This window comes from Rhipicephalus microplus, chromosome 3 (genome assembly GCF_043290135.1).
Source record: "Rhipicephalus microplus isolate Deutch F79 chromosome 3, USDA_Rmic, whole genome shotgun sequence".
NCBI lineage: Eukaryota > Metazoa > Arthropoda > Arachnida > Ixodida > Ixodidae > Rhipicephalus > Rhipicephalus microplus.
Window position 1 is genome coordinate 172,869,422 of NC_134702.1, and position 20,162 is coordinate 172,889,583.

General features: G+C 44.8%; 1 protein-coding gene across 2 annotated transcripts in view; it reads right to left on the reverse strand.

Annotated features, from left to right (window-relative positions):
- Positions 1–20,162, reverse strand: part of LOC142802709 (uncharacterized) — a 162,092-nt gene that overhangs the window by 55,781 nt on the left and 86,149 nt on the right. Inside the window, exon 4 of one of the 2 annotated variants that reach the window (XM_075887704.1) lies at positions 11,666–16,793. The exons of the other annotated variant lie outside the window; for it this stretch is intronic. Coding sequence (XP_075743819.1) covers positions 16,108–16,793 — 686 coding nt within the window. The 3' untranslated portion in view covers positions 11,666–16,107. Of the gene's footprint in view, positions 1–11,665; positions 16,794–20,162 lie in introns of those variants that run through there. 2 annotated transcript variants of the gene reach the window in all.

Sequence of the window (20,162 nt, forward strand, 5' to 3'; positions counted from 1 at the left end):
GAGTGGCATACTGTTAACACGTGCCTTCTTCTGTCATAGGAAAGCGAGGCTTGCCTCGCACAACCAGCCCCAAGCCACCTGGCCGTTACTCATCAACCAAGCTGTCAACAATCCACTACTATCTGGCCCCGACCAGCATGACGAAAAGAAGAAACGCCCTCCTGTGACGTCACAAGCAACAGCGCCACCGGGACCATACTTAAACGCTGGGAAGCTGCTCATCTCCGGGATTCGCGGCCACGAGTGGCATACTGTTAACACGTGCCTTCTTCTGTCATAGGTAAGAAACTTTTGTTCACACTCACCGTAATTGCAGCTACCATAACTTTATGAGGCCGTAAATCCCACCACAGGTGTTGTTACAATTGTGCCATGGGTGTCGACGTTTGTACGTATCGTGCACGCATCGGTACCTTCTTTCCCAGACGAGCACACGGGTGCCATCGTGTCGATTGTTTCTTTGCAGCGTTTGGTTTAACCCGGGTACTTTGCCCTAAACCTTCTTCACTGCTACTGTCTATGTGCCTTGCGCTCCTGCTGCTATCAGCTGGAGATGTCGAAGCAAATCCAGGGCCCAAAATCGATGATGTGCTCGCACTTGTCAAGGAGTGTCATGAAGAAACCAAAACGGCTCTGGTAGAAATCAAACAGCATATCACAAGCATGGACACTCGGGTTCGCGCTATCAAACGAAGTATGAAAAATGTGTCTGATTGTAAGGTCAACATCGATGCCGCCGCTGATTCCGTTAAAGAAGTGAAAGTTCCCATTAACAAGGCCAATGAAGAGCTCGTAGATCTCGTGGAAGACATGAATAACCGCATGCGCAGAAACAATCTTATAATTAAGGGTCTTGATGAAGTTGAACATGAGGACTACGTGAAATCAGAACGTATTTAAGAGAATTTTTTTCTAAGCATCTCCGGCATGACGTTGGCGACATTGAACGGGCTCACCGCGTTGGTCGCAGTCGACCTAACATTCATAGGCCACTCATTGTAAAATTTCTGAACTTTAAATCAAAAATAGAGGCTCTGAGCCTTGGACATAAACTGAAAAACCTCGAATCACCCAAAGTATGGCTTGAGGAAGATTTTTCCCAGAAGGTTCAGTTCGCTAGAATGAAACAGCGTGAATTCGGAAAGGCAAATAGAACTGACGGAGGAAAATACTATGTGCGCTTTAGCAAGCTTCACACGGAATGCGGCATTTACCGCTATGATTCATCCATAAACCAAGTAGTCCAGGTTTCTGCAAAAAATCAGCCCTCCTCTAGGTGACACACTGTTAGTCGCTCACGTAGCTTCCAAACAATAGCCCCAGTTTCCTTACTCCTAGCAAACTTCCGCAGTATATTTCCAAAGCTTGACACCCTTAAAGCTACTATGCACACATGTTCAGCCGATATCATTATCGGCACAGAAACATGGCTTTCCGACGAAATATCAAATAAACATCTTACCCTTCCTTCAAACGTCGAAATTTTTCGCAAGGACAGGTGCGGCGTAACGATTGCAGTTAAAGAAGAGTATCGCCCATCACAAATAGACATAGATTCACCATTAGAAATTATCTGGGTCAGCATTCACATTGGCCATACACCTTGTGTCTTAGGCGCTTGTTACCGTCCCCCCGATGGTCCCGCAGATTTCGTCGACAGTTTAAACGATACAATTGGCACCATCTTGCACGAATTTCCAAGTAGCTTGTTAGTTACAGGTGGTGATTTTAACTACCCGGGCATCGACTGGCCAACAAACTCCGTCACTGCGCAAAATAATCGCCTCGAATGCCTTAGCTTCATTCAATGTATTGATTACCACCAACTTACGCAAATAGTATGCGAACCAACGCGGAGCGCACATTTGCTTGACCTCATTCTCACGAATCAACCCGAAATTACTAACACACACGTCATTGACGAAATAAGTGACCATAAGGCCATACACTGCACACTATCAGTAGCACGCGCTATCAAAACTAAAACAGAAAAACAAATCCTCAACTACGGACGCGCTGACTTACAAAAAATGAACGATATGCTGGAAACCTTAACTATTAATCTTGAAACTGGGTTGCAGGATCGTACAATGAATGAAAACTGATGTCTATTTCGCGACAAGCTCAAAGAAATTCAGGCATCTTGTGTTCCAAAAACGGTAATAAGCTCTAGGACGAACGACCCATGGTTTACCCGTGACGTCAAACGGCTTTTAAACAGAAAAAAAAGGGCCTACAGAAAGTCAACTCGAACCAACGATCCTGATGACTGGCATAACTACAAACAGATTTCTACTTTAACTGAACAAACAATACGTGAGACAAAACATAAGTATTTTAATATTACGCTCCCAAGTATTATGAAAACCGACAAAAGCAAATTCTGGAGTGTTATAAACCCCAAGAACAAAAACACGGTACCCGTCCTAACCAATACAACCGGGGATAAGTTATCCTTGCAAGAATGTGCCGAACATTTCAACAAAGCCTTTGCCAAAGTTTTCACTACCGAGCTACCTTTAAATGACTCTTTTGATCCGTCGCAACGAAACATAGATTCCAGTTTTACGCCCATTGTAATTACAGCCCATGGCGTGGCATGCGCTATCGACCACCTAGCTTCCAAAACTAGCCCCGGGCCTGAGGGTATAACAGCGAAGCTCTTGAAAATAACTTCTCCTTACTCAGCTTACCTGCTTTCGTTGTTATTTCAGCAATCCCTAGATTCAGGTTGCTTGCCGGACGATTGGAAATTTGCCCATACCCTACCATTTTTCAAATCTGGCGACCGGTCTGATCCCCTTAACTATAGGCCTATTTCACTTACTTCAATCAGCTGCAAGTTGCTGGAACATATTCTTTACACGCATGTTGTAACCCACCTTAATCAGAATAACTTCTTCATTAGCAATCAACACGGATTTAGGAAACATTTCTCATGTCAGGCACAACTTTTTGAGCTGGTCACAGACCTCCACGTTTCGCAGCACAGGTTGCTTTGTACCGATGCCATTTTTGTCGATTTGTCGAAAGCGTTCGATCGGGTTCCACATTAGCGTCTAATGGCTAAAATTTGTAACTTTAATCTGGATGACAAAACAACCCACTGGATTCGTAGTTTTTTAACAGACCGTTTGCAATCTGTAAAAATAAATGACCACGTTTCTGACCCAGTGGGTGTCTCATCAGGAGTCCCCCAGGGGTCAGTACTTGGCCCTTTACTGTTTCTGATTTATATAAACGACCTCGCATGTAACATTTCCTCGTCAATTCGTCTCTTTGCCGACGACTGTGTGATATATAGAGAAATAGTAACTTCCGATGATGTTTCTACACTCCAGCATGATTTATTTATTCTAACTGAATGGTGCGAAAAATGGCGGATGAAAATAAACGTAGAGAAAACTAAGCATGTGCAATTTTCTTCTACGACAAGATCCGACACTTATAATTACTTAATAGATAATGCCAGAATAGAAACAGTTTCATCTTTCAAATATCTGGGAGTTACATTCACCTCCAATTTAAGCTGGACCCCCCATATAGAAAAAATCACATCGAAGGCGTGTAAAAAGCTCGGCCTGCTCAAGCGTCACCTTTATTTAGCTAATTCAGAGACACGACTTCACGCGTATAATGCTCTTATCCGCTCTTCACTAGAATACACGCAAATCATCTGGCATCCACATCAGATGTGTCTGACTAACATGCTTGAATCCGTACAGAACAAGGCCGCGTGCTTCATTCTGTCATCGTACTCAAGATACCAGAGTGTATCTGCCTTGAAGAACAAACTTAATCTCCCCCCTCTCACCCAACGCAGGCAGCTGTCAAGATTAACTTTTTTTCACACCCTGTACCATCATCCAACACCATTCGCTCGCAAATTTATACTCCCGGCACCCTATACGTCCGCACGCGCTGACCACGCTCCCAAAGTTGGCCCAATTTTCGCCCGGACAAACAAATATCAGAACTCACCCCTTGTTCTGGCAATCAATGAATGGAACTCTTTACCTAGTAGCCTAGTGGACCAAACAGACATTTCTTCTTTTCAAACCGCACTCCTCGCTTTTCTAGCTATTCAAAATACACTGTAACTTGTCTTCATCATGCTCATCTTTTTAGGCTGTAAATTTGTGTTCCTGCCTTCCAAATACTAGATTTTCTGTTACTTTTACACTTTTTTTATATGTTTCACGCTGTACTTTGCAATTGTGTACTTTTGCTGCCTTTATGATATTGTAATGTCACTTTTGTTGTGTTGATTCTTTCTTTTTACAATATTGTACGCATGTGTCGGCTTTCAACCCCATCCCCCCTATGTAATGTCTATTTGGGCCCTTAGGGTACCTAAAATAAAAAAAATAAATAAATAAAAAATAGGTAGAGTCCGGGGCAGAAATAGACATAGTCATGAGCGCCCAGCCAATTCAGACATAGGGTATATTAACATGCAAGGTGGTAAGAGCAGGCTGAAGTGGGAAGAGATAGAAGAACAGCTAAGGGAGGAGAGGCCGATGATATACGGTTTTGTAGAAACACATCTCAGGGACATGGAACAACCTCCTAACAATGCGGACTACGAGTGGGAATATTGTAATAGAACAAAAGGCAGCAGAAAGGGGGGTGGTATTGGGCCATTCATTCATAAAAGTACAGACTGGCAAAGGGTCAAGCAGGAGTGCAAGGAACATTTATGGCTGAAAGGGAAAGTGGCAGGGCAAATGACACTCCGTTTCGTGTACTTGTGGACGGGAGCAAAGGCCAGAGAGGAAAACCAGGAAATGGTACAGTGTATATCTAACGACATTCAGGATTTAGGAGGAGAGTGCGAGATAATTATACTAGGAGATATAAATGCGCACATAGAATATATAGATGGGTATACCGACCCGACAGGCAAAAGGATCATGGATATATGTGAAAGGCTTGATTTGATCATTTGCAACAGTACAGAGAAGTGTGAAGTGCAAATAACATGGGAGGTAGGAAGGCAGCAGTCGACGATAGATTATGTACTGATGTCACATAGGATGTATGATAAGCTCAGGGGAATGAACATAGATGAAGGTGGCTCCAGAAGTCTGGGTAGTGATCACAAACGTATCAAGCTAAGTTTTGGAAGAGCAGAGAAAGTGGGAGTGAGACAAGATGAGCAACTACAGGAAAATTTTTATTCAGAAAGGCAAATAGAAATAGCTACTCAACAATTGAGAAAGTACTTACGGAGGATAATAAAACAGTGTGGACATACACGAATCTAATTAGACTGTTTGAGCTAGAGCCTCCTAAGACGCATGAAGAGTCACCCCCCCCCCCCCAAAAAAAAAGAGAAACTCAAAAGTTGGTGGGATGAGGAAGTTAAGAGAGCCATAGCAAAACCTCAGGAAGCCTCTAGGGAACACAGACATGCTAAGCAGCGGGGTGAACCGACAGATGATTTTGAAAGAAAATGGGGAAACCTTTCTAAGCTGTAGAAGGGATGCATCCCTTCTGATCAATGAAAATATTAGAAGAAAGGGAGCTCAGTGGCTGGCAGAAGTACATAAAAAAGATAGAAAGGCAGCTGCGAAATTTTGGAACCATCTAAAAACCCTAAGAAATGAGACGAGCCTAGAGCAGAGGTTTATACCTACAGCTCAAGGTACTAGGCTAAAAGGGGACGAAGCTATTGAATATATAAGAACAAGGATGACAGAAAAATTTCAACAAAAAAGTGCCTTATGCACGACAATAGACAGGGATGAATCAAGTGGCACAATGGCTCCATTTTCACAACGAGAGTGGGAAAGGGCTCAGAAGAGGATTCCAAAAAGTACATCAACAGGCCCAGATGGCATTCGAATTATGCTGATAAAGACATTAGGCCTGAAGTCGAAGCAGGCTTTGAGAGAGGCAGCGAGCAAAATAATAATCGATGGTGAAGTTCCCGATGGATGGAATCTTAGCAGGATGAGCATGATCTATAAAGGAAAGGGGGACAAAGCTGACATAAACAACTACCGTCCTATAACAGTGACATCAGTGGTATACAGATGGCGATACAGATTATAAAGGGAAGACTGCAGGCAAGGATAGAGGATGAGGCGGTGCTGGGGGAACTGCAGAATGGGTTTCAGAAACACAGGAGGTTGAAAGACAATCTGTTCTCACTGATGCAGTGCATCGAAATAGCAGAAAAAGAACACACGCCCCTGTGGCTAGCATTTTTGGATATCAAGGGAGCGTACGAAAGTGTGGTTCAAGAGGAATTGTGGGGAATACTGGGCACACTAGGCGTGGAACATGTAGTCACTAATCTTTTAAAGGGTATCTATAAAGGTAAAAAGGTAGTTATAAGGCCCCGCCGCGGTGGTCTAGTGGCTAAGGTACTCGGCTGCTGACCCGCAGGTCGCGGGTTCGATTCCCGGCTGCGGCGGCTGCATTTCCGATGGAGGCGGAAATGTTGTAGGCCCGTGTACTCAGATTTGGGTGCACGTTAAAGAACCCCAGGTGGTCAAAATTTCCGGAGCCCTCCACTACGGCGTCTCTCATAATCAAATGGTGGTTTTGGGACGTTAAACCCCACAAATCAATCAATCAATCAAAAAGGTAGTTATAAAGTGGGAAAAACAGGTATCCAAGCCTGCAGAGGTAAAACGGGGGCTTAGGCAGGGGTGCCCCCTGTCACCCTTATTATTCATGATGTACCTACAAGGATTAGAGGCCAAATTAAAGGGAAGTGGACTGGGCTTCAACCTCTCTTTAGTCAAACAAGGAAAACTTATTGATCAGGCACTACCAGCATTAATGTACGCAGATGATATAGTGCTAATGGCCAACAACAAGGAAGATTTGCAGAGATTGATGGACATCTGCGGTAATGAGGGAGATAGGTTAGATTTTAGATTCAGTAAGGAAAAATCAGCAGTCATGATTTTCAATGACAACGTAGGTAGTGAGCTTAGAATACAGGAGGTCACGCTAGAGATAACAGATAAATACAAATATCTGGGCGTATGGATAAGCAATGGGACCGAGTACTTGAGGGAACACGAAATATACGTGACGACTAAAGGTACCAAGGAATGCAGCAGTGATGAAAAATAGGGCCCTGTGGAATTACAATAGGTATGAAGTTGTGAGAGGAATATGGAAAGGGGTCATGGTTCCTGGGCTGACGTTCGGCAATGCGGCCTTGTGCATGAGATCAGAAGTTCAAGCAAGATTAGAAATTTAGCAACGTTGAATAGGTAGGCTTGCTTTAGGAGCTCATGGGAATACAAAATCAGGGAGTGCAAGGTGATATGGAATGGACATCATTTCAGGGCAGGAAAGCTAGCAGCAAGGTAAAATTTGAGAAGCGATTGAGAGAAATGGGGGAGGAGCGTTGGGCCAGGAAGGTTTTCAGCTACTTGTACATGAAGATTGTATATACAAAATGGAGGAAGCTAAATAGGAAATTGACTAGTAAATACTTAGAAAACAGCAGGTGGTGAAACCAAAAAGAACTAACGATTAAGAAGAAAGTGAAGGAAACGGAGACTGACATGCGGAGAATTGGCATGATTAAGAAGTCCGCACTAGAGATCTATCGAACTTTGAAGCAGGAAATTGCCAAAGAAAGGATCTATGATAACACTCGGGGTAGTTTTCTACTCTTTGAGGCAAGGACGGGAGTATTTCGAACCAAGACATTATCGGGCCAAGTACGAAGGGGTAGACACAGTATGCAGTGCGTGTGGAGAGGAAGAAGAAATTGTCGAACACTTGATAATGTTCTGTGAAGGGCTTCACCCTATAGTTCAGATTGATGGCGCAGAGTTTTTCAAAGCACTGGGGTTTAGGGACAGGGAGGGCAAAATAGACTTTAAGCGGGTAGAATTAACTAGAAGAAGGTTATCTTAGACAAGAAGGACAAGAAGGGCACGAGTGCTTACTTCCAAGTCAGTTTATTGCGCAGAGCTGAAAATATATAAAGGAGACAGTAACCATGTGACAAAAACCATAAGGCACAAAAACTTGCAGGCACTGATAAAATTTTACAGACAGTCGAATCAGTCTAATGTTTTCGGTTTTTCAATTGACATAAAGGACCTTTACTGCATGTATCCATACGATACGCAGCGTCGCACCGCTAGAACTGCTCTAAGGGACAATGCACCAAAACGGCACGAAGTGCTGTGAATGCTGGCATTGGCCAGTGCGAGAACGTTGAGAACAGCAACCCAAACAAAATGAAGGAAGCTTGGTCTCACATCTCGCTCGATACAAGGTTAAAAAATGTAATATGCATAGATTTTGTTTGCATGTTTTAATATTATTGGTAACCTTTATACTTCTATTCACGCAACAGATTGCACTAATTACACACATCGCCTCGAATCATTCTCGCCGTGTCACATACTACCTTGACGTGCACAATACCATTCTTTGTTTTATACGTCACTTCTACCATGTTGGGGTGCATGCCCGCGAAGTGAAGGTCAGGGGGCGTTCAGTGTGAAATTTCACAGCTTCCCGAGGCGTATAGCATAGCAATTCTTGGCAGATTCTTGGCCTGCTCGAAATTTTCAAACCTGCTGAAGGGCCCTTTATTGTTTTCACAGAGAGAAGAGAAATTGACCCTGTGTGGTTAGACCAAGTTATTACGAGGCAAAAAGACCACTCTGGCCTTTTAGCGCTCAGGCTATTTGTTCCTGTATTGCTATTCTCAGCCATGCCAAAAAGAAAGAGACCCAGGAACATGTTTATTCGATGGTGCATACTTATCTCACCGTGCTGAACTGTAAAATGTGAGGCTCTTATCTGCTAACAATGTGAGAAAAAGAAATTGCATGGCTGTGCTAAACCACAAGTGCTTTTGTACATAATAAAGTAAAACATTTCTGTTAGCATTCTTCTTGTACACACAGCTCCCACATGTGGTTCTTCGAAAACAAATTTTATCAAAATTTATTGTGCTGATGTTTACAATTTCAGAGGACTAAAGTGTCTTGCCCGCCTAGCCTATTTTTGGTGCCCGAAAACCCAGTCTCCAGTGCCTAAAAATTCAGCCACTAGTTATGAGGGCTCATAAAGGAGTAAGGTCATTTTTTCAAGAAAACAACACAAAATATATTCATCAAGAAGTGCCTTGGATGAGTTGGCGGTGAAAGGGGGTCAAAGCCTTGCCTTATGTAATTCGTGCCTTTAATCAATATATATTGAAATGGCATATGAATAGAGTTGTTCGTTTTCGGGTTTTATATTTTTTTCAAATTCGGAGGGTAAAAATTGGGCGGTATTTTTCAAACTGATATTCGGGAAAAAATCGTTTTTTTTGCGAAGCCATTCCTTACTTCGGGTTTTTTCGGGTTAAATATACGGTTGTACTTATCAGAACTTACACTGAGCTTATCAAAACGTATCACGGGCTTTTTAAGTATAACACGTTAAATTTGGTGTTTCAAGCTGATAATTGGGACAGACACCAGAGTATTATAGCAAATACAGTATACTACCCGAAATTGAAAATGAATCAGTGGTGTTTGGAAATGAATGAATCAGTAAACATTGACTCTTAGAAATTATACATTTTATTCTCGAAAATCTGGTCATCGATTTTTTACACGTCCTTGTTGACATACATTATCTATCTGCATGCGCAACATGTCAGTCTCCATTCGAGATCTGTCCGGTCGTTGAACATATCTCAGCTGGGAGAAAGTTCTCTCCACACCACAGCTACCATTAGCTAGGCACAACGATGTCAGTGTAGCTTTTGCAAGCCTTGGGTAGCGAGAAGTAGAGTCATGCCAATACTCGATTAGTTCGACAGCTGGGTTTGTGGGGCTCGCTTCCAGCAAATACTGGTTGAACTCGTCATTAAGGGAATCTACATTGTCGGTTACGGACATGAACAGAGGTCGGTAGTCCTGAAATGACTGCCCCAGCAGACGCTTCTGAAACGGATCAAGGACGGCTCCCAACTTCCACAAAGTTAGCTGGTTTTCCTCTTTTTCTGAGGCGTTCCGTCCAAGAGTGCAGCGCCATTTTGTGGCTAGTTTCGTGCAGAACTCTTCAGAACATGTTTTTACTAAATTAGCGCTGCGCTTGGGTAACATAGACAAAACAGCTTTGGCCTGATCGCTTTTACCGATCATCGCCGAAAGCTCCCCGACAATCTGCTGCAGCTTCACGTTTAGCAGGTGATCAAAGCTGGGCATCAAAAGCTTCCCACTTTCAAGCGTTTTCTGGGCTTCCAAAAGAGGGCCGAGTGCATCTCTCATCAAGATTGCCTTCGCATAAACAACTTCTTTTTCAGAAAGTATCCCTCGAATAGCTTCCGCTTTGCTGCTATCATGCGAGCTTTCAGCAAGTTCTGTTAACGAGCTCCACATTTCTACGATTACCACAAGTGCCTTGTAGAAGCTTTGCCATCGATTCGGGACAACAGAACGTGGCTTCTTAATGTCAGGTCCAAAGAGGCCATTAGAAGAACAAATTTCAGTGTACTTTTGGTAAAGCTTGTTAGCGTGCTTAAATAACGCTCCAAACTTGATCACTATGGATCGAACATCAGACATGCATGGTAAAGAAATGGCATGGTCAACACTCACATGAATAAGGTGTGCTATATCTTTCACATGCAAGATTTGGATCCCTTCAGCCTGACAGATTTCTCGAACCATCTTTCGCATGTACTCCGCTGAGTCTGTGGCTACTGCCACAACGCCTTTCCACGTTTTCCACTAACTGCGCTGGCCACCGTGTAAGTGTTCGATGCATTTACCCTGTCGACGTCGACCAGAACAACATGCTTCTTCACGTTTTTCTGGCTATAGTAGCACAGGAGGGTGTTGATGGTAGGCACACCAGTGATGTCTGGGGATTCATCGACGATGACGCTCACTTTCACATCTCGCATATCATCGCGGATTTTCTCCATGTCTTTGTCAAAAGCTTCTTTCAGGTATTTCAGCCGAAGTCTTTGTCCTGTTGGCATGGTCTTCGCGGCCTTGCAGTATTTGTGTGCGAAGTCTCCCAGTGGTCCGTCCGCCTGGTGACGCTAGAGCACGAACAAAGTCATGGATAGCGCCGTCCGCTTCAGTTTCTTTCGCACGCTGTCTACAGGACATATCAAAAAGCGTCTGCTGAGACATTCCCGCAGTCTCAGCTTCCTTGGAAGCCGTCTTGAACTTCTTATGACGAGATGACATTAGATGCTCACGAATTCGGTCGTAGGGCTTCTTCGCTGGATCGGTGACCATCTCGGTGTTGCAATATTTGCACACTAAAGAGCGGGTGCCTTCACTGTCTTTCGTTGCGATCTGGAGATCTTCATGTTCTTTACACCAGTCATCCAGTGTCTTTCGTTTTCTTCCCATCTCCACGCTGAAGTTTCCGGTGCCGCCTTATGTCCGCGACGGTGGCTTTGCGCTCACAAGACGCGCCTGGTAATGCTAAGTGAGGATGGCGATATGCGTCTCGTCTCGTGTCGCGCGAAAGAGTGAGGGGCGTTCGTGCGGGGTTGGACGCTGGGGGAGGGTATGGCTGGCTTCTTCGTCGCTCAATCTCTCCCCCACCGACTGGTCACCCGTCCCTTCCGCGTGAAATTCTTGGAAGCAGGTGCACATACCCTAGACTAATCTGCAGTGGGCAAAGGGGCAGATTTCTTTGCTTTTTCTTTCACCCTAAATTTGTTCACAATGTACTCAAAGCTTTGCCGGCCTCAAACGTGTTTCCCACTTTCTCCTGCAAGCATTTTTTTAGGGGGGGGGGGGTGCATGTACGCTCTCACGCATGTGCGTGCAGAGGAGAGAGGGGATGTAAAGATTAGAGAGGAGAAAGGGGTGACAAAGGAGACAGGTAGTGGTGAGAAGAGAAGGGGAAGAGCATCAACACGAGTTAGCAGCAACCCACGATTGTGCACATCGCTACAGGGAGGCTTATTCGGAGAGAAATCGGGTTTAACCCGATTCTCTTGAAACTTGTTCGGGGTGAAATAATCGGGTAAAATCGGGTTTTACCCAAAAACGAACAACCCTACATATGAATGACGCTGCTTTGGAATGCGAGTAAGTAGAAGTGAGCATAAAAGAGAATCCAGATAAGGCTGAGAGTATTAATATTGAGTAGATACAGTATAACCTCATTATAACAGAGGTCCATAGTGAAGAGAATTTTAGTGCCTTGTAAAAGGAGTATGTAAAATCCAAGTACTGTTAAAATAGACTTTTATAGAAATGCTGAATGGGTCTGTTATAACAGGAGAGAATCACGAGTCATGTCGAATTTTCTCAGTGGTGCATAAAAAGTTGACTTTTCGGAAATCCTTGTTCAGTGTCTGCAGCCTTTTCAGTATTCGATTTCCAAATACGTTCACTGAAAATTACATCGAATTGCTGTAAAAAGCTTTTTTGCGCTTGCCGAAGTGTTAAAAATCATCGTGGAAGTCACAAAAAAAAATGACGTTATTCAAAAATTATTAGCTTCGCGATGGCACAACTGCCCACCACCGTTTTGGGCTCGTTGTAAAAGCATTTTTTATTCCGTGTTCAAAAAGCAGACGTGTGAAATTCATTTGGAGGATTCCGAATGACTGCTTCTCCTGTATTGCTCCATGGAGTATGCCTCACTAGTGCGATGCTCGTTCTAAACGCCTCTGGGATAACGTCGTCTGCTTCTCGTGAATCGCGCGGCTGTCTAAAAGTCCACAACTTAGTGACATTTTTACACTCGTTCTGTATTCACGGGTTGTTAAGGCAGCTGCAAGCGCAAGTTCAGACTTTAGGTTACGATCGCGCGCCGTACTCGTCGCGAACATCGCACAAGCGCATCTCAATCCGATTGTGATAGCGCTGACTCGTTGGCGAGAAGATTCTGCTTCAGACCCTGCTATGAAGACCACCACGGGACAGATCTTCGCATTCGAAATCGAGCATGTCGTACTTTGAAACATCGGGCACCGCGGTCATGTACATCGCAGTTGCGCTTTCTGCTCAAAGTCATGGCCAGGCCTAACTACGCCCTGAACTTGGCAGGCACGACCGTCGCGCTAGCAAATATGTCAAAAGCGAATAAGCCGTAGTGTGTTTCGTCACAAGGCACAAATCACTAGAATCATAAATCTTGCGCATCGGTAGCGGACCCAAGCCGTGCTCGCCACGCACCGACTGCCCGGAACAGTGGTGGCAACGGCCAGCAGTTTTCCGCGTCAGCGCGCCAACTTGCAAAAACAAGCACGATGCACCCCAATTTCCGGCGACGAAGCTTGGCGTAATTAATCATTGTCAGACTGGACGGATATCGGTAGGCTTCGTATTTAAATTGATATGCCAACATCAGCGGTGCTATCACCGTCCCGAAAATATGCCACACAATGCTACACGAAAAGTTACAAAATTTAGGATGTACATGGCAGAAAAGTCTACTGTAAAGAAGTCCTGACTGCCTTGCAGGTCTCAGTGACATTTTAGTGAAATATATTCGAATGTCCGTTGTACCAGAATCCCTGGTAAACGAAGTTCAACCAATAAAACAATTAGAGAGGTCGACATAATGCGATCAATCAGTATGTATTAACCCAATGTCTGTTGTAAGCAGATCTGCTGTAACGAGGTTATACTGTATGACCATAGATCGACAAAGAAAAGTGGAACTCGCTCAGTCTCACTGAAGAAATATATCTTGCTTTTTGGACTCACTTACGCTCCAAGTCACGAAATTTTCCTGACCTGAACTCACTCCGATTCACCTTCACAAATTGTTTTTTCAGCCGGACTCACTTGGAGTCAAACTCACCAAAATATTACTCAAGCGTACTCACTCAGACTCACAACTCAATCTGAGTATTTTGTGAGTCGGCTAAAAAGTTAGTTCCCCGACCTGTGGCGAGTATGCGTGTGCTCAATCAGGTGGTCGTCTATTGAAAAGGGTGAGTAGCAATGAGTAACGGCTCAATCTGAGTTTTTGTGAGTTGGCTCAAAAGTTAGTTCCCCGACCTGTGGCGAGTATGCGTGTGCTCGATCAGGTGGTCGTCTATTGAAAAGGGTGAGTAGCAATGGTATACACTTTGTGCGGGGCACATTCAAAGGCGCGCGCAGCACAACTTGTGGTGTTGCGGGTGCGCAACATTGCGAGTCTTAGCAGACTGAAACGCCTGATTGCTTTGATAGCTATGATGGCGCAAGCGCCCGTAGCCAGCGTGTTAGTGCGTGCTTCGAGCAGAATTTAAAGATATCGCAGGGCGACAATCTTCCGCGATGCCACCATAAATAAATAGAAAAACCTGCACGAAAGCGGCCACGTTTTCCGCTTTAGTGAGCGCCTTGCTCCCGTCGCCAGGAATGACGGCTAAACGCGTGCATCAGGTGTGCGTACTGCATGAGGCTTGCTGCATAGCTATCATGGCAAGCTGTCATTCTTTCGAACTTAAATTATCATTGGTGCTTGCCCACTACCCGCGTACTTGCGAAATACTCGGAGCGTTTAGTAATATCGAAGGCTCCACGGCCACTCGCCGTGAAAATTGGCATGCTCGTTTGTTGTGGCGTCATGTACGGCGATTTTCAGCTGCTGAGTCTCGTGAAGTGCTTTGCTTGAAATCGTTGCGGCATCGTTGTCGCTCATCATGATCATAGTTTTACCTCACCGCTCGCGCAGCTCATGCTAAACTTGAGGCGCGGGCGAGAAAGAGAACACGAGAAGATTTATTCCAGAGAGGACGGCGCATGCTCCATTACATCTTTTGCTTCACCTGTTTAAGAATCAAAGAAAAAGGCTTTTGATTGAACTAAATTGAAGGATGGGATTCATCACTCCCGGCAGATATTTACTTTGGAGCTACACCACCTGGTTTTAGACACACGAGTGTTTGCGATGCCATATGTGATTTCCTACGCCAGATGAACAACTTGAATTGTAGGGTTATGTAAATGAAACTTATTCTTCAATGACATTACGATTTTTTCATGAATTAAGCTAATTAGTTATTTAAAAAATGATCGATTGCTAAATATCTTTAGATTTATGAACAACATCATTTATATAACAAGGCACTGCCCATTTCATGGCCAATTCCCCATGGTGCCTTCCACAAGTTTAATAAGGACCAACCAATTAACTGACATCCTAGCTTGATCCTACCGAGTGCGCATACGCTGCTGGGTGGCTACTTGTGCTTACGGTAAAATGCTATGTAACTCAGTTTGCCCTTTCACTGATCCACCCATCAACTCAGGAAAGCACTAATTGACCTCGCATTGCATTCCTCAAAACTGCAAACGATATACGGCGAGGTAGTAATTATTAAGGTCCATTAAATCGTCACATCAGCCTTGATCTGAAGTAAAATTTTTTGAAAGTATTTCTTTTCTCACCAGCTCTATGACAGCAGGAACGTCACGCAAGATCATCGCACCTGCAGAAGGTGTCTCAGACAAATTAAAGCACGCATCGGCGGAACGCGAGATGGCAGAGGGAATGGGAACTAGACACTTTTTATGTGTTCCAAAGCCGTGATCCACTTATTTTGCTGCCCAATAAAGCAGGGACAAGTCGAGAAACTATAAAACTTCCTTCCCAGAAGACACGACATGTACCTGTTGATACAATCGACTACGCAGCAGTTCACGATTCAGATAAACTTCGTGCTAGCGAACGTTGGGGGAGTGTTTTGTCTGCTCGGGCTCTCAACGTTTGTCTTCTCTGATGGCTGCCTGGCGGCGCACCAGTCTCAAAGCACGGAGTCTATAAGAAAAGAGCCACTCTTCTTTGTTCATGTGCATGTGCCCAATGAGGTGGCCTTTTATTGAAAAAAGAATACATTGCTGTGGACACCCAAGGGACCCTTTCCTGCCTAAGAATGCCTGTCTCTAATGAGTCCGCATTTCACTGAATATAATGCATTGCAGTAAACACAGGAAAATGGACCCACTCTTCTGAGCAGGCAGATGTGTCTCAAGAGGATCTCTTCCAAAAAGTATGCATCAGAGAAGAGACAGGAATAGGGCAGCTATCAAGTGTGCATGCGGATGTGTTTTACAAGCTGGATTTTCCACACAAAGGATGCATCGCAGTGGACGCAAGAAAATGGACGCTCTCATGTGTGTTTTTGCATGTGTAGAGCGAGGGTGTCTTTCTTTACAAAAGATTCACTGCAACAGATACACAAGAAAATGGTCGCTCTCTAGTGTGCTTGCGGATGTGCCTATTGAGGAAATCTTTATGTACAAAAGAAGCATTGCAGTGGATACAGGAAAATGGACGCTCTCCAGTGTGCTTGCGGATGTGCCTCTTGAGAGAACTTCTCCAGGAAAAAGAAGCATTGCAGTGGACACAGAAAAATGGACGCTCTCCTGTGTGTGTGCGGATGTGTCTTTTGAGGGATATGTTATGTACAAATGAAGCATTGCAGTGGACACAGGAAAATGGACGCTCACCTGTGTGAGTGCGAATGTGGTCAGTGAGGTGGCCTTTCTGGGAAAAGGTAGCATTGCAGTGGGCACAGGAAAATGGCCTCTCTCCTGTGTGAATGCGCATGTGCTCATTGAGGCGCATTTTTATAGAAAAAGATGCACTGCAGAGGGTGCAGGGGAAGGGCCGATCTCCTGTGTGGGTGCACAAGTGAGCCCCAAGCTTGGACTTGTACATGAATGCTGCTGGACAAAAGTGGCACTGGAAGGGGGGCTCGCCCATGTGTTTCGGAAGGTGCCTGCTCATAGTTGATTTGTCCACGGTCACATAGGTGCACTGTTGGCAGGAATGAAGTCGGCTTCGTACAGATGCCAGTGAAGAAGACTGTTCCAAGGAAACACAAGACAGGAAGCCTGAAAAGCCATTGAGAGCCCACAAAGCAATGCAAATTATGTGTCACACACTACATGGAACTGCACTACAGCGGCAGGCAATACACATGGGCAGCTGTGCATGCAAAATATATTGATGTTCCCCTCATCTCACTAAGGCAACTATTATGGCAATAGGGCACCATCACAGCAAGTGCTACAATGATTCCCATCTGGCTACGGATAAATTCTATGGTAAACACATAACACAGTGTGCCAAAAACTAGAATACAATTTAGTTCCGATTCCATTACTATGTATATTGCAAATGTCTAAAGTGTCTGAATGTGCACAAATCAAAACTAGCCCATTAAACATCTTACTGAAATTCTGTTTGTGGAGAAGTATTCACAAAACACTGCACAGAAATCACCACTTTCTATCGCAACACATCAAGCATAGTAAAAAATATGAGTGAATTATGTTTACGTGATGTAATGGGGAACAAAAAAACATCATGCATTTATGCACAACCGCAGCAACTGTTTATATATTACTGCCACAGTTAACACATTTTCCACTAACATCTCTGTACCGTTTCAATGAGAGCACTATTATAAGCAGGGAACACAGTCATTTACGAACCATTAGTTACATCATGCAGTATCAAATCAAACTACCACTACTAAACGTTGCCGCATTTTATCTGCATAACTATTTTCCTTAGTATGAACAGATATGTAAAAACAAAAGGATGTATTATTAAGTGTTTAGTCTGGACCATGACACATTCGTAAACATGATGTATGTCCTGTAGCCGAAGTTAAGGCAAGTGGACTTGTCGTTTTCAAGGCTAAAACACCCACACTGTGTTTACGAATTTTTAACCCTTTTCGCTCTTCATTGGAATTCTCGTCTGAATCATTGATTTGTTGTACAAGCAAAATTTCATCTTAACAATTTAAATTTAAACAATGTAGTAAAATTTTTTACTTGTTCAATTTTGATTGCATTATACACAAACATTGAAAAAAGAATATTACTAGTAAATCGCGTACGTTTCGATTCCGAAAATCTGGAGTAGCAGTCCAGACATGGTCACATGAGAATCACAAGTTCGAGTTCATAATGAATTAGGCTGTAATTTAAGGTGGAAAATGGTAAAAAAGTTTTAAGAAGCATCTACTGCAATGCCCGTATGGCAATATCCAGAGGATGTATTTATTGGGTGATAACTCATAGTAATGAATAGTGAATAATTTTTGTGGTATGTACAAAGACTACGATAAGATTATGAGAGATGCCGTAGTGGAGAACTCCAAATATTTCTACAACCTCGTGTTCTTTATTGTGCACCTAAATTTAAGCACACCAGCCACAAGAATTTTCGCCTAAATTAAAAGTGTAGACATCATAACCGGGAATCGATACCAGGGCTTGCAGATAAGCAGCCCAGCACGAAGACCACTAGGCCACCCAGATGGGTGAAGAAGAGTGCAGGCATTAGCAACAGCCAAATGACTGCTGTTAAAGTGATCACGAACAACAACAACAGCTTCAGCGAAGTAGTGGTGGGGCTGGGAAGGGACAAAGCAGCCGGAGCCACAGGTGCAAGTAACCCCCAGGTGCAGGACGCTCAAGCTGAAAAGTCACAGCATGTGATAATCGCCGGGGACTCGAATTTAAATCGATGCACAGAAGCCATCAAAGAGAGGGTAAGAGGTGACAAGAGGGTTGCAGTAGGGGCGTTCCCAGGACGCAAGCTGGAAGCAGTCACGAGGCAAGCGAGCAAAAAACTCAAAACTACAGCTGATAGACGAAACCTCGTGATAATTTCAGGCGGTTTAAACGATGTCTTAAATGAAGATACAGCAGGACTAGCAACTACACTGGCAAAAGGCATCGATGACATGGGCGCCACTTGTCCTCAGCTACAGGTAGCGATATGCCCGATACCTGAGTTACCGGTGTGTGATAGCAAACCTGCAAAGAGCGGTTGTCATCGCAAACCAAGAGATATGGCGGATGAGTCGAAAGAAAGGCTTTGAGGTGGTGGAAATAAACAGAGAGGTGCATAGGTGGGGTGGTTTTCAACGAGACAGAATTCACTTCGATGAGCGGCTAGGTCATGAGGTGGATTGGCGACTTGCAGGACGCGCAGTAGCTTTTTTTGGGGGGGGGGGGGGGGGCAAGCGAGCCCTTTGGGGTGCAGGATAGCTAGTAACGAGGAAAACAAGCAGGGAGACTCTTTGACAGGTGGTATGGACAGATACGATTCCAAAGTGGCACCATGTTATGCCTGCGAATCTGCAGCAAATGTCCGTGCCTCTGAAAAAGGCAATCTCTGTCAAGGCCAGTCCGCGAGCCCGCCTGACACGAACAACTGAACGGCGTCAACACTCGACGGTGCCTTTCTGGCGTGCACGTGCAGTGAGTCACCTCAGCCCGCGAGCCCGTCGAGCAAGCAACCGGCGTCTTCCTCTCTGGCGGCTGACGCAATGCCTAGCGACATCACTCGTCCTTGGGTGCAGCCACCTGCAGTACAGCCTCTCCAGATTCGATGAGAAAGAATGACGCGGCCCAGCGGCGACCCCCATTGGAGGAGTCTGACCTCACGACCAGTGGCGCTTCTGGATGGACATTCGGGTTGGACCCGGTGCATATAAAAGAAGCCCTGCGGCGCGTCGCGAGCAGTCCTATTTGAGAGCAGACCTATGTGTTAGAGAGGAGAGCTCGGCTCTTCGAGTCTCTGTCGGCCCCAGTGCCGAATTTGTAATGCCTCTGTATATATGCTGTACATAAACCTTGTTTAACTCACCGTCGTCTCGTCCGCTCGTATATCAGCTCTGCGCAGAAGCAGTCGCGAGCCGAAAAACCTACGCTACCAAACGGTTGGTGACCTTCCCTGCGGAGTTCGAAGCAGTGGCGCCTTCGGGACCGTGTTGGCATCGCCGTCTTTCAAAACAGTGGTTGCAGCGGTGGGATTTCGAGGCGCCCTTCGTAACGTCGTCGGAGGCGCGCTTCGCAAATGTGGTTGGCAGCTGCGGGATCGGCCGGCGTCAGAGACATCGATGCGGTGAGTGCCTGATGTTTTCCCCTAAGTTCACCAGACTACTCTAGCTCAGGTTGTAGTAGTTTAGAGAAGGGCTGTGTGAAGCATTGAAGTGAACTTTGATCGTTTCAAGCCGAGTCGAAGCGCTTTGAAACCAAAGTTAATGCGGAGGGGGTAAACACGGGAGTGTGAAAAATTGCTTGCGCGTCTTGCTAGTTGACTTATAGTGGGTACGGCAAGTAAATTGTTAACAGGGGCAAACAGCAAGAGGCTAGTGTGAACGACGGAGAACCTTAAAGTGAAGGAACTCATCGAAATTTGTGAGGAACTCAGGATTACTTTGGGCCGTGCAAAACGAA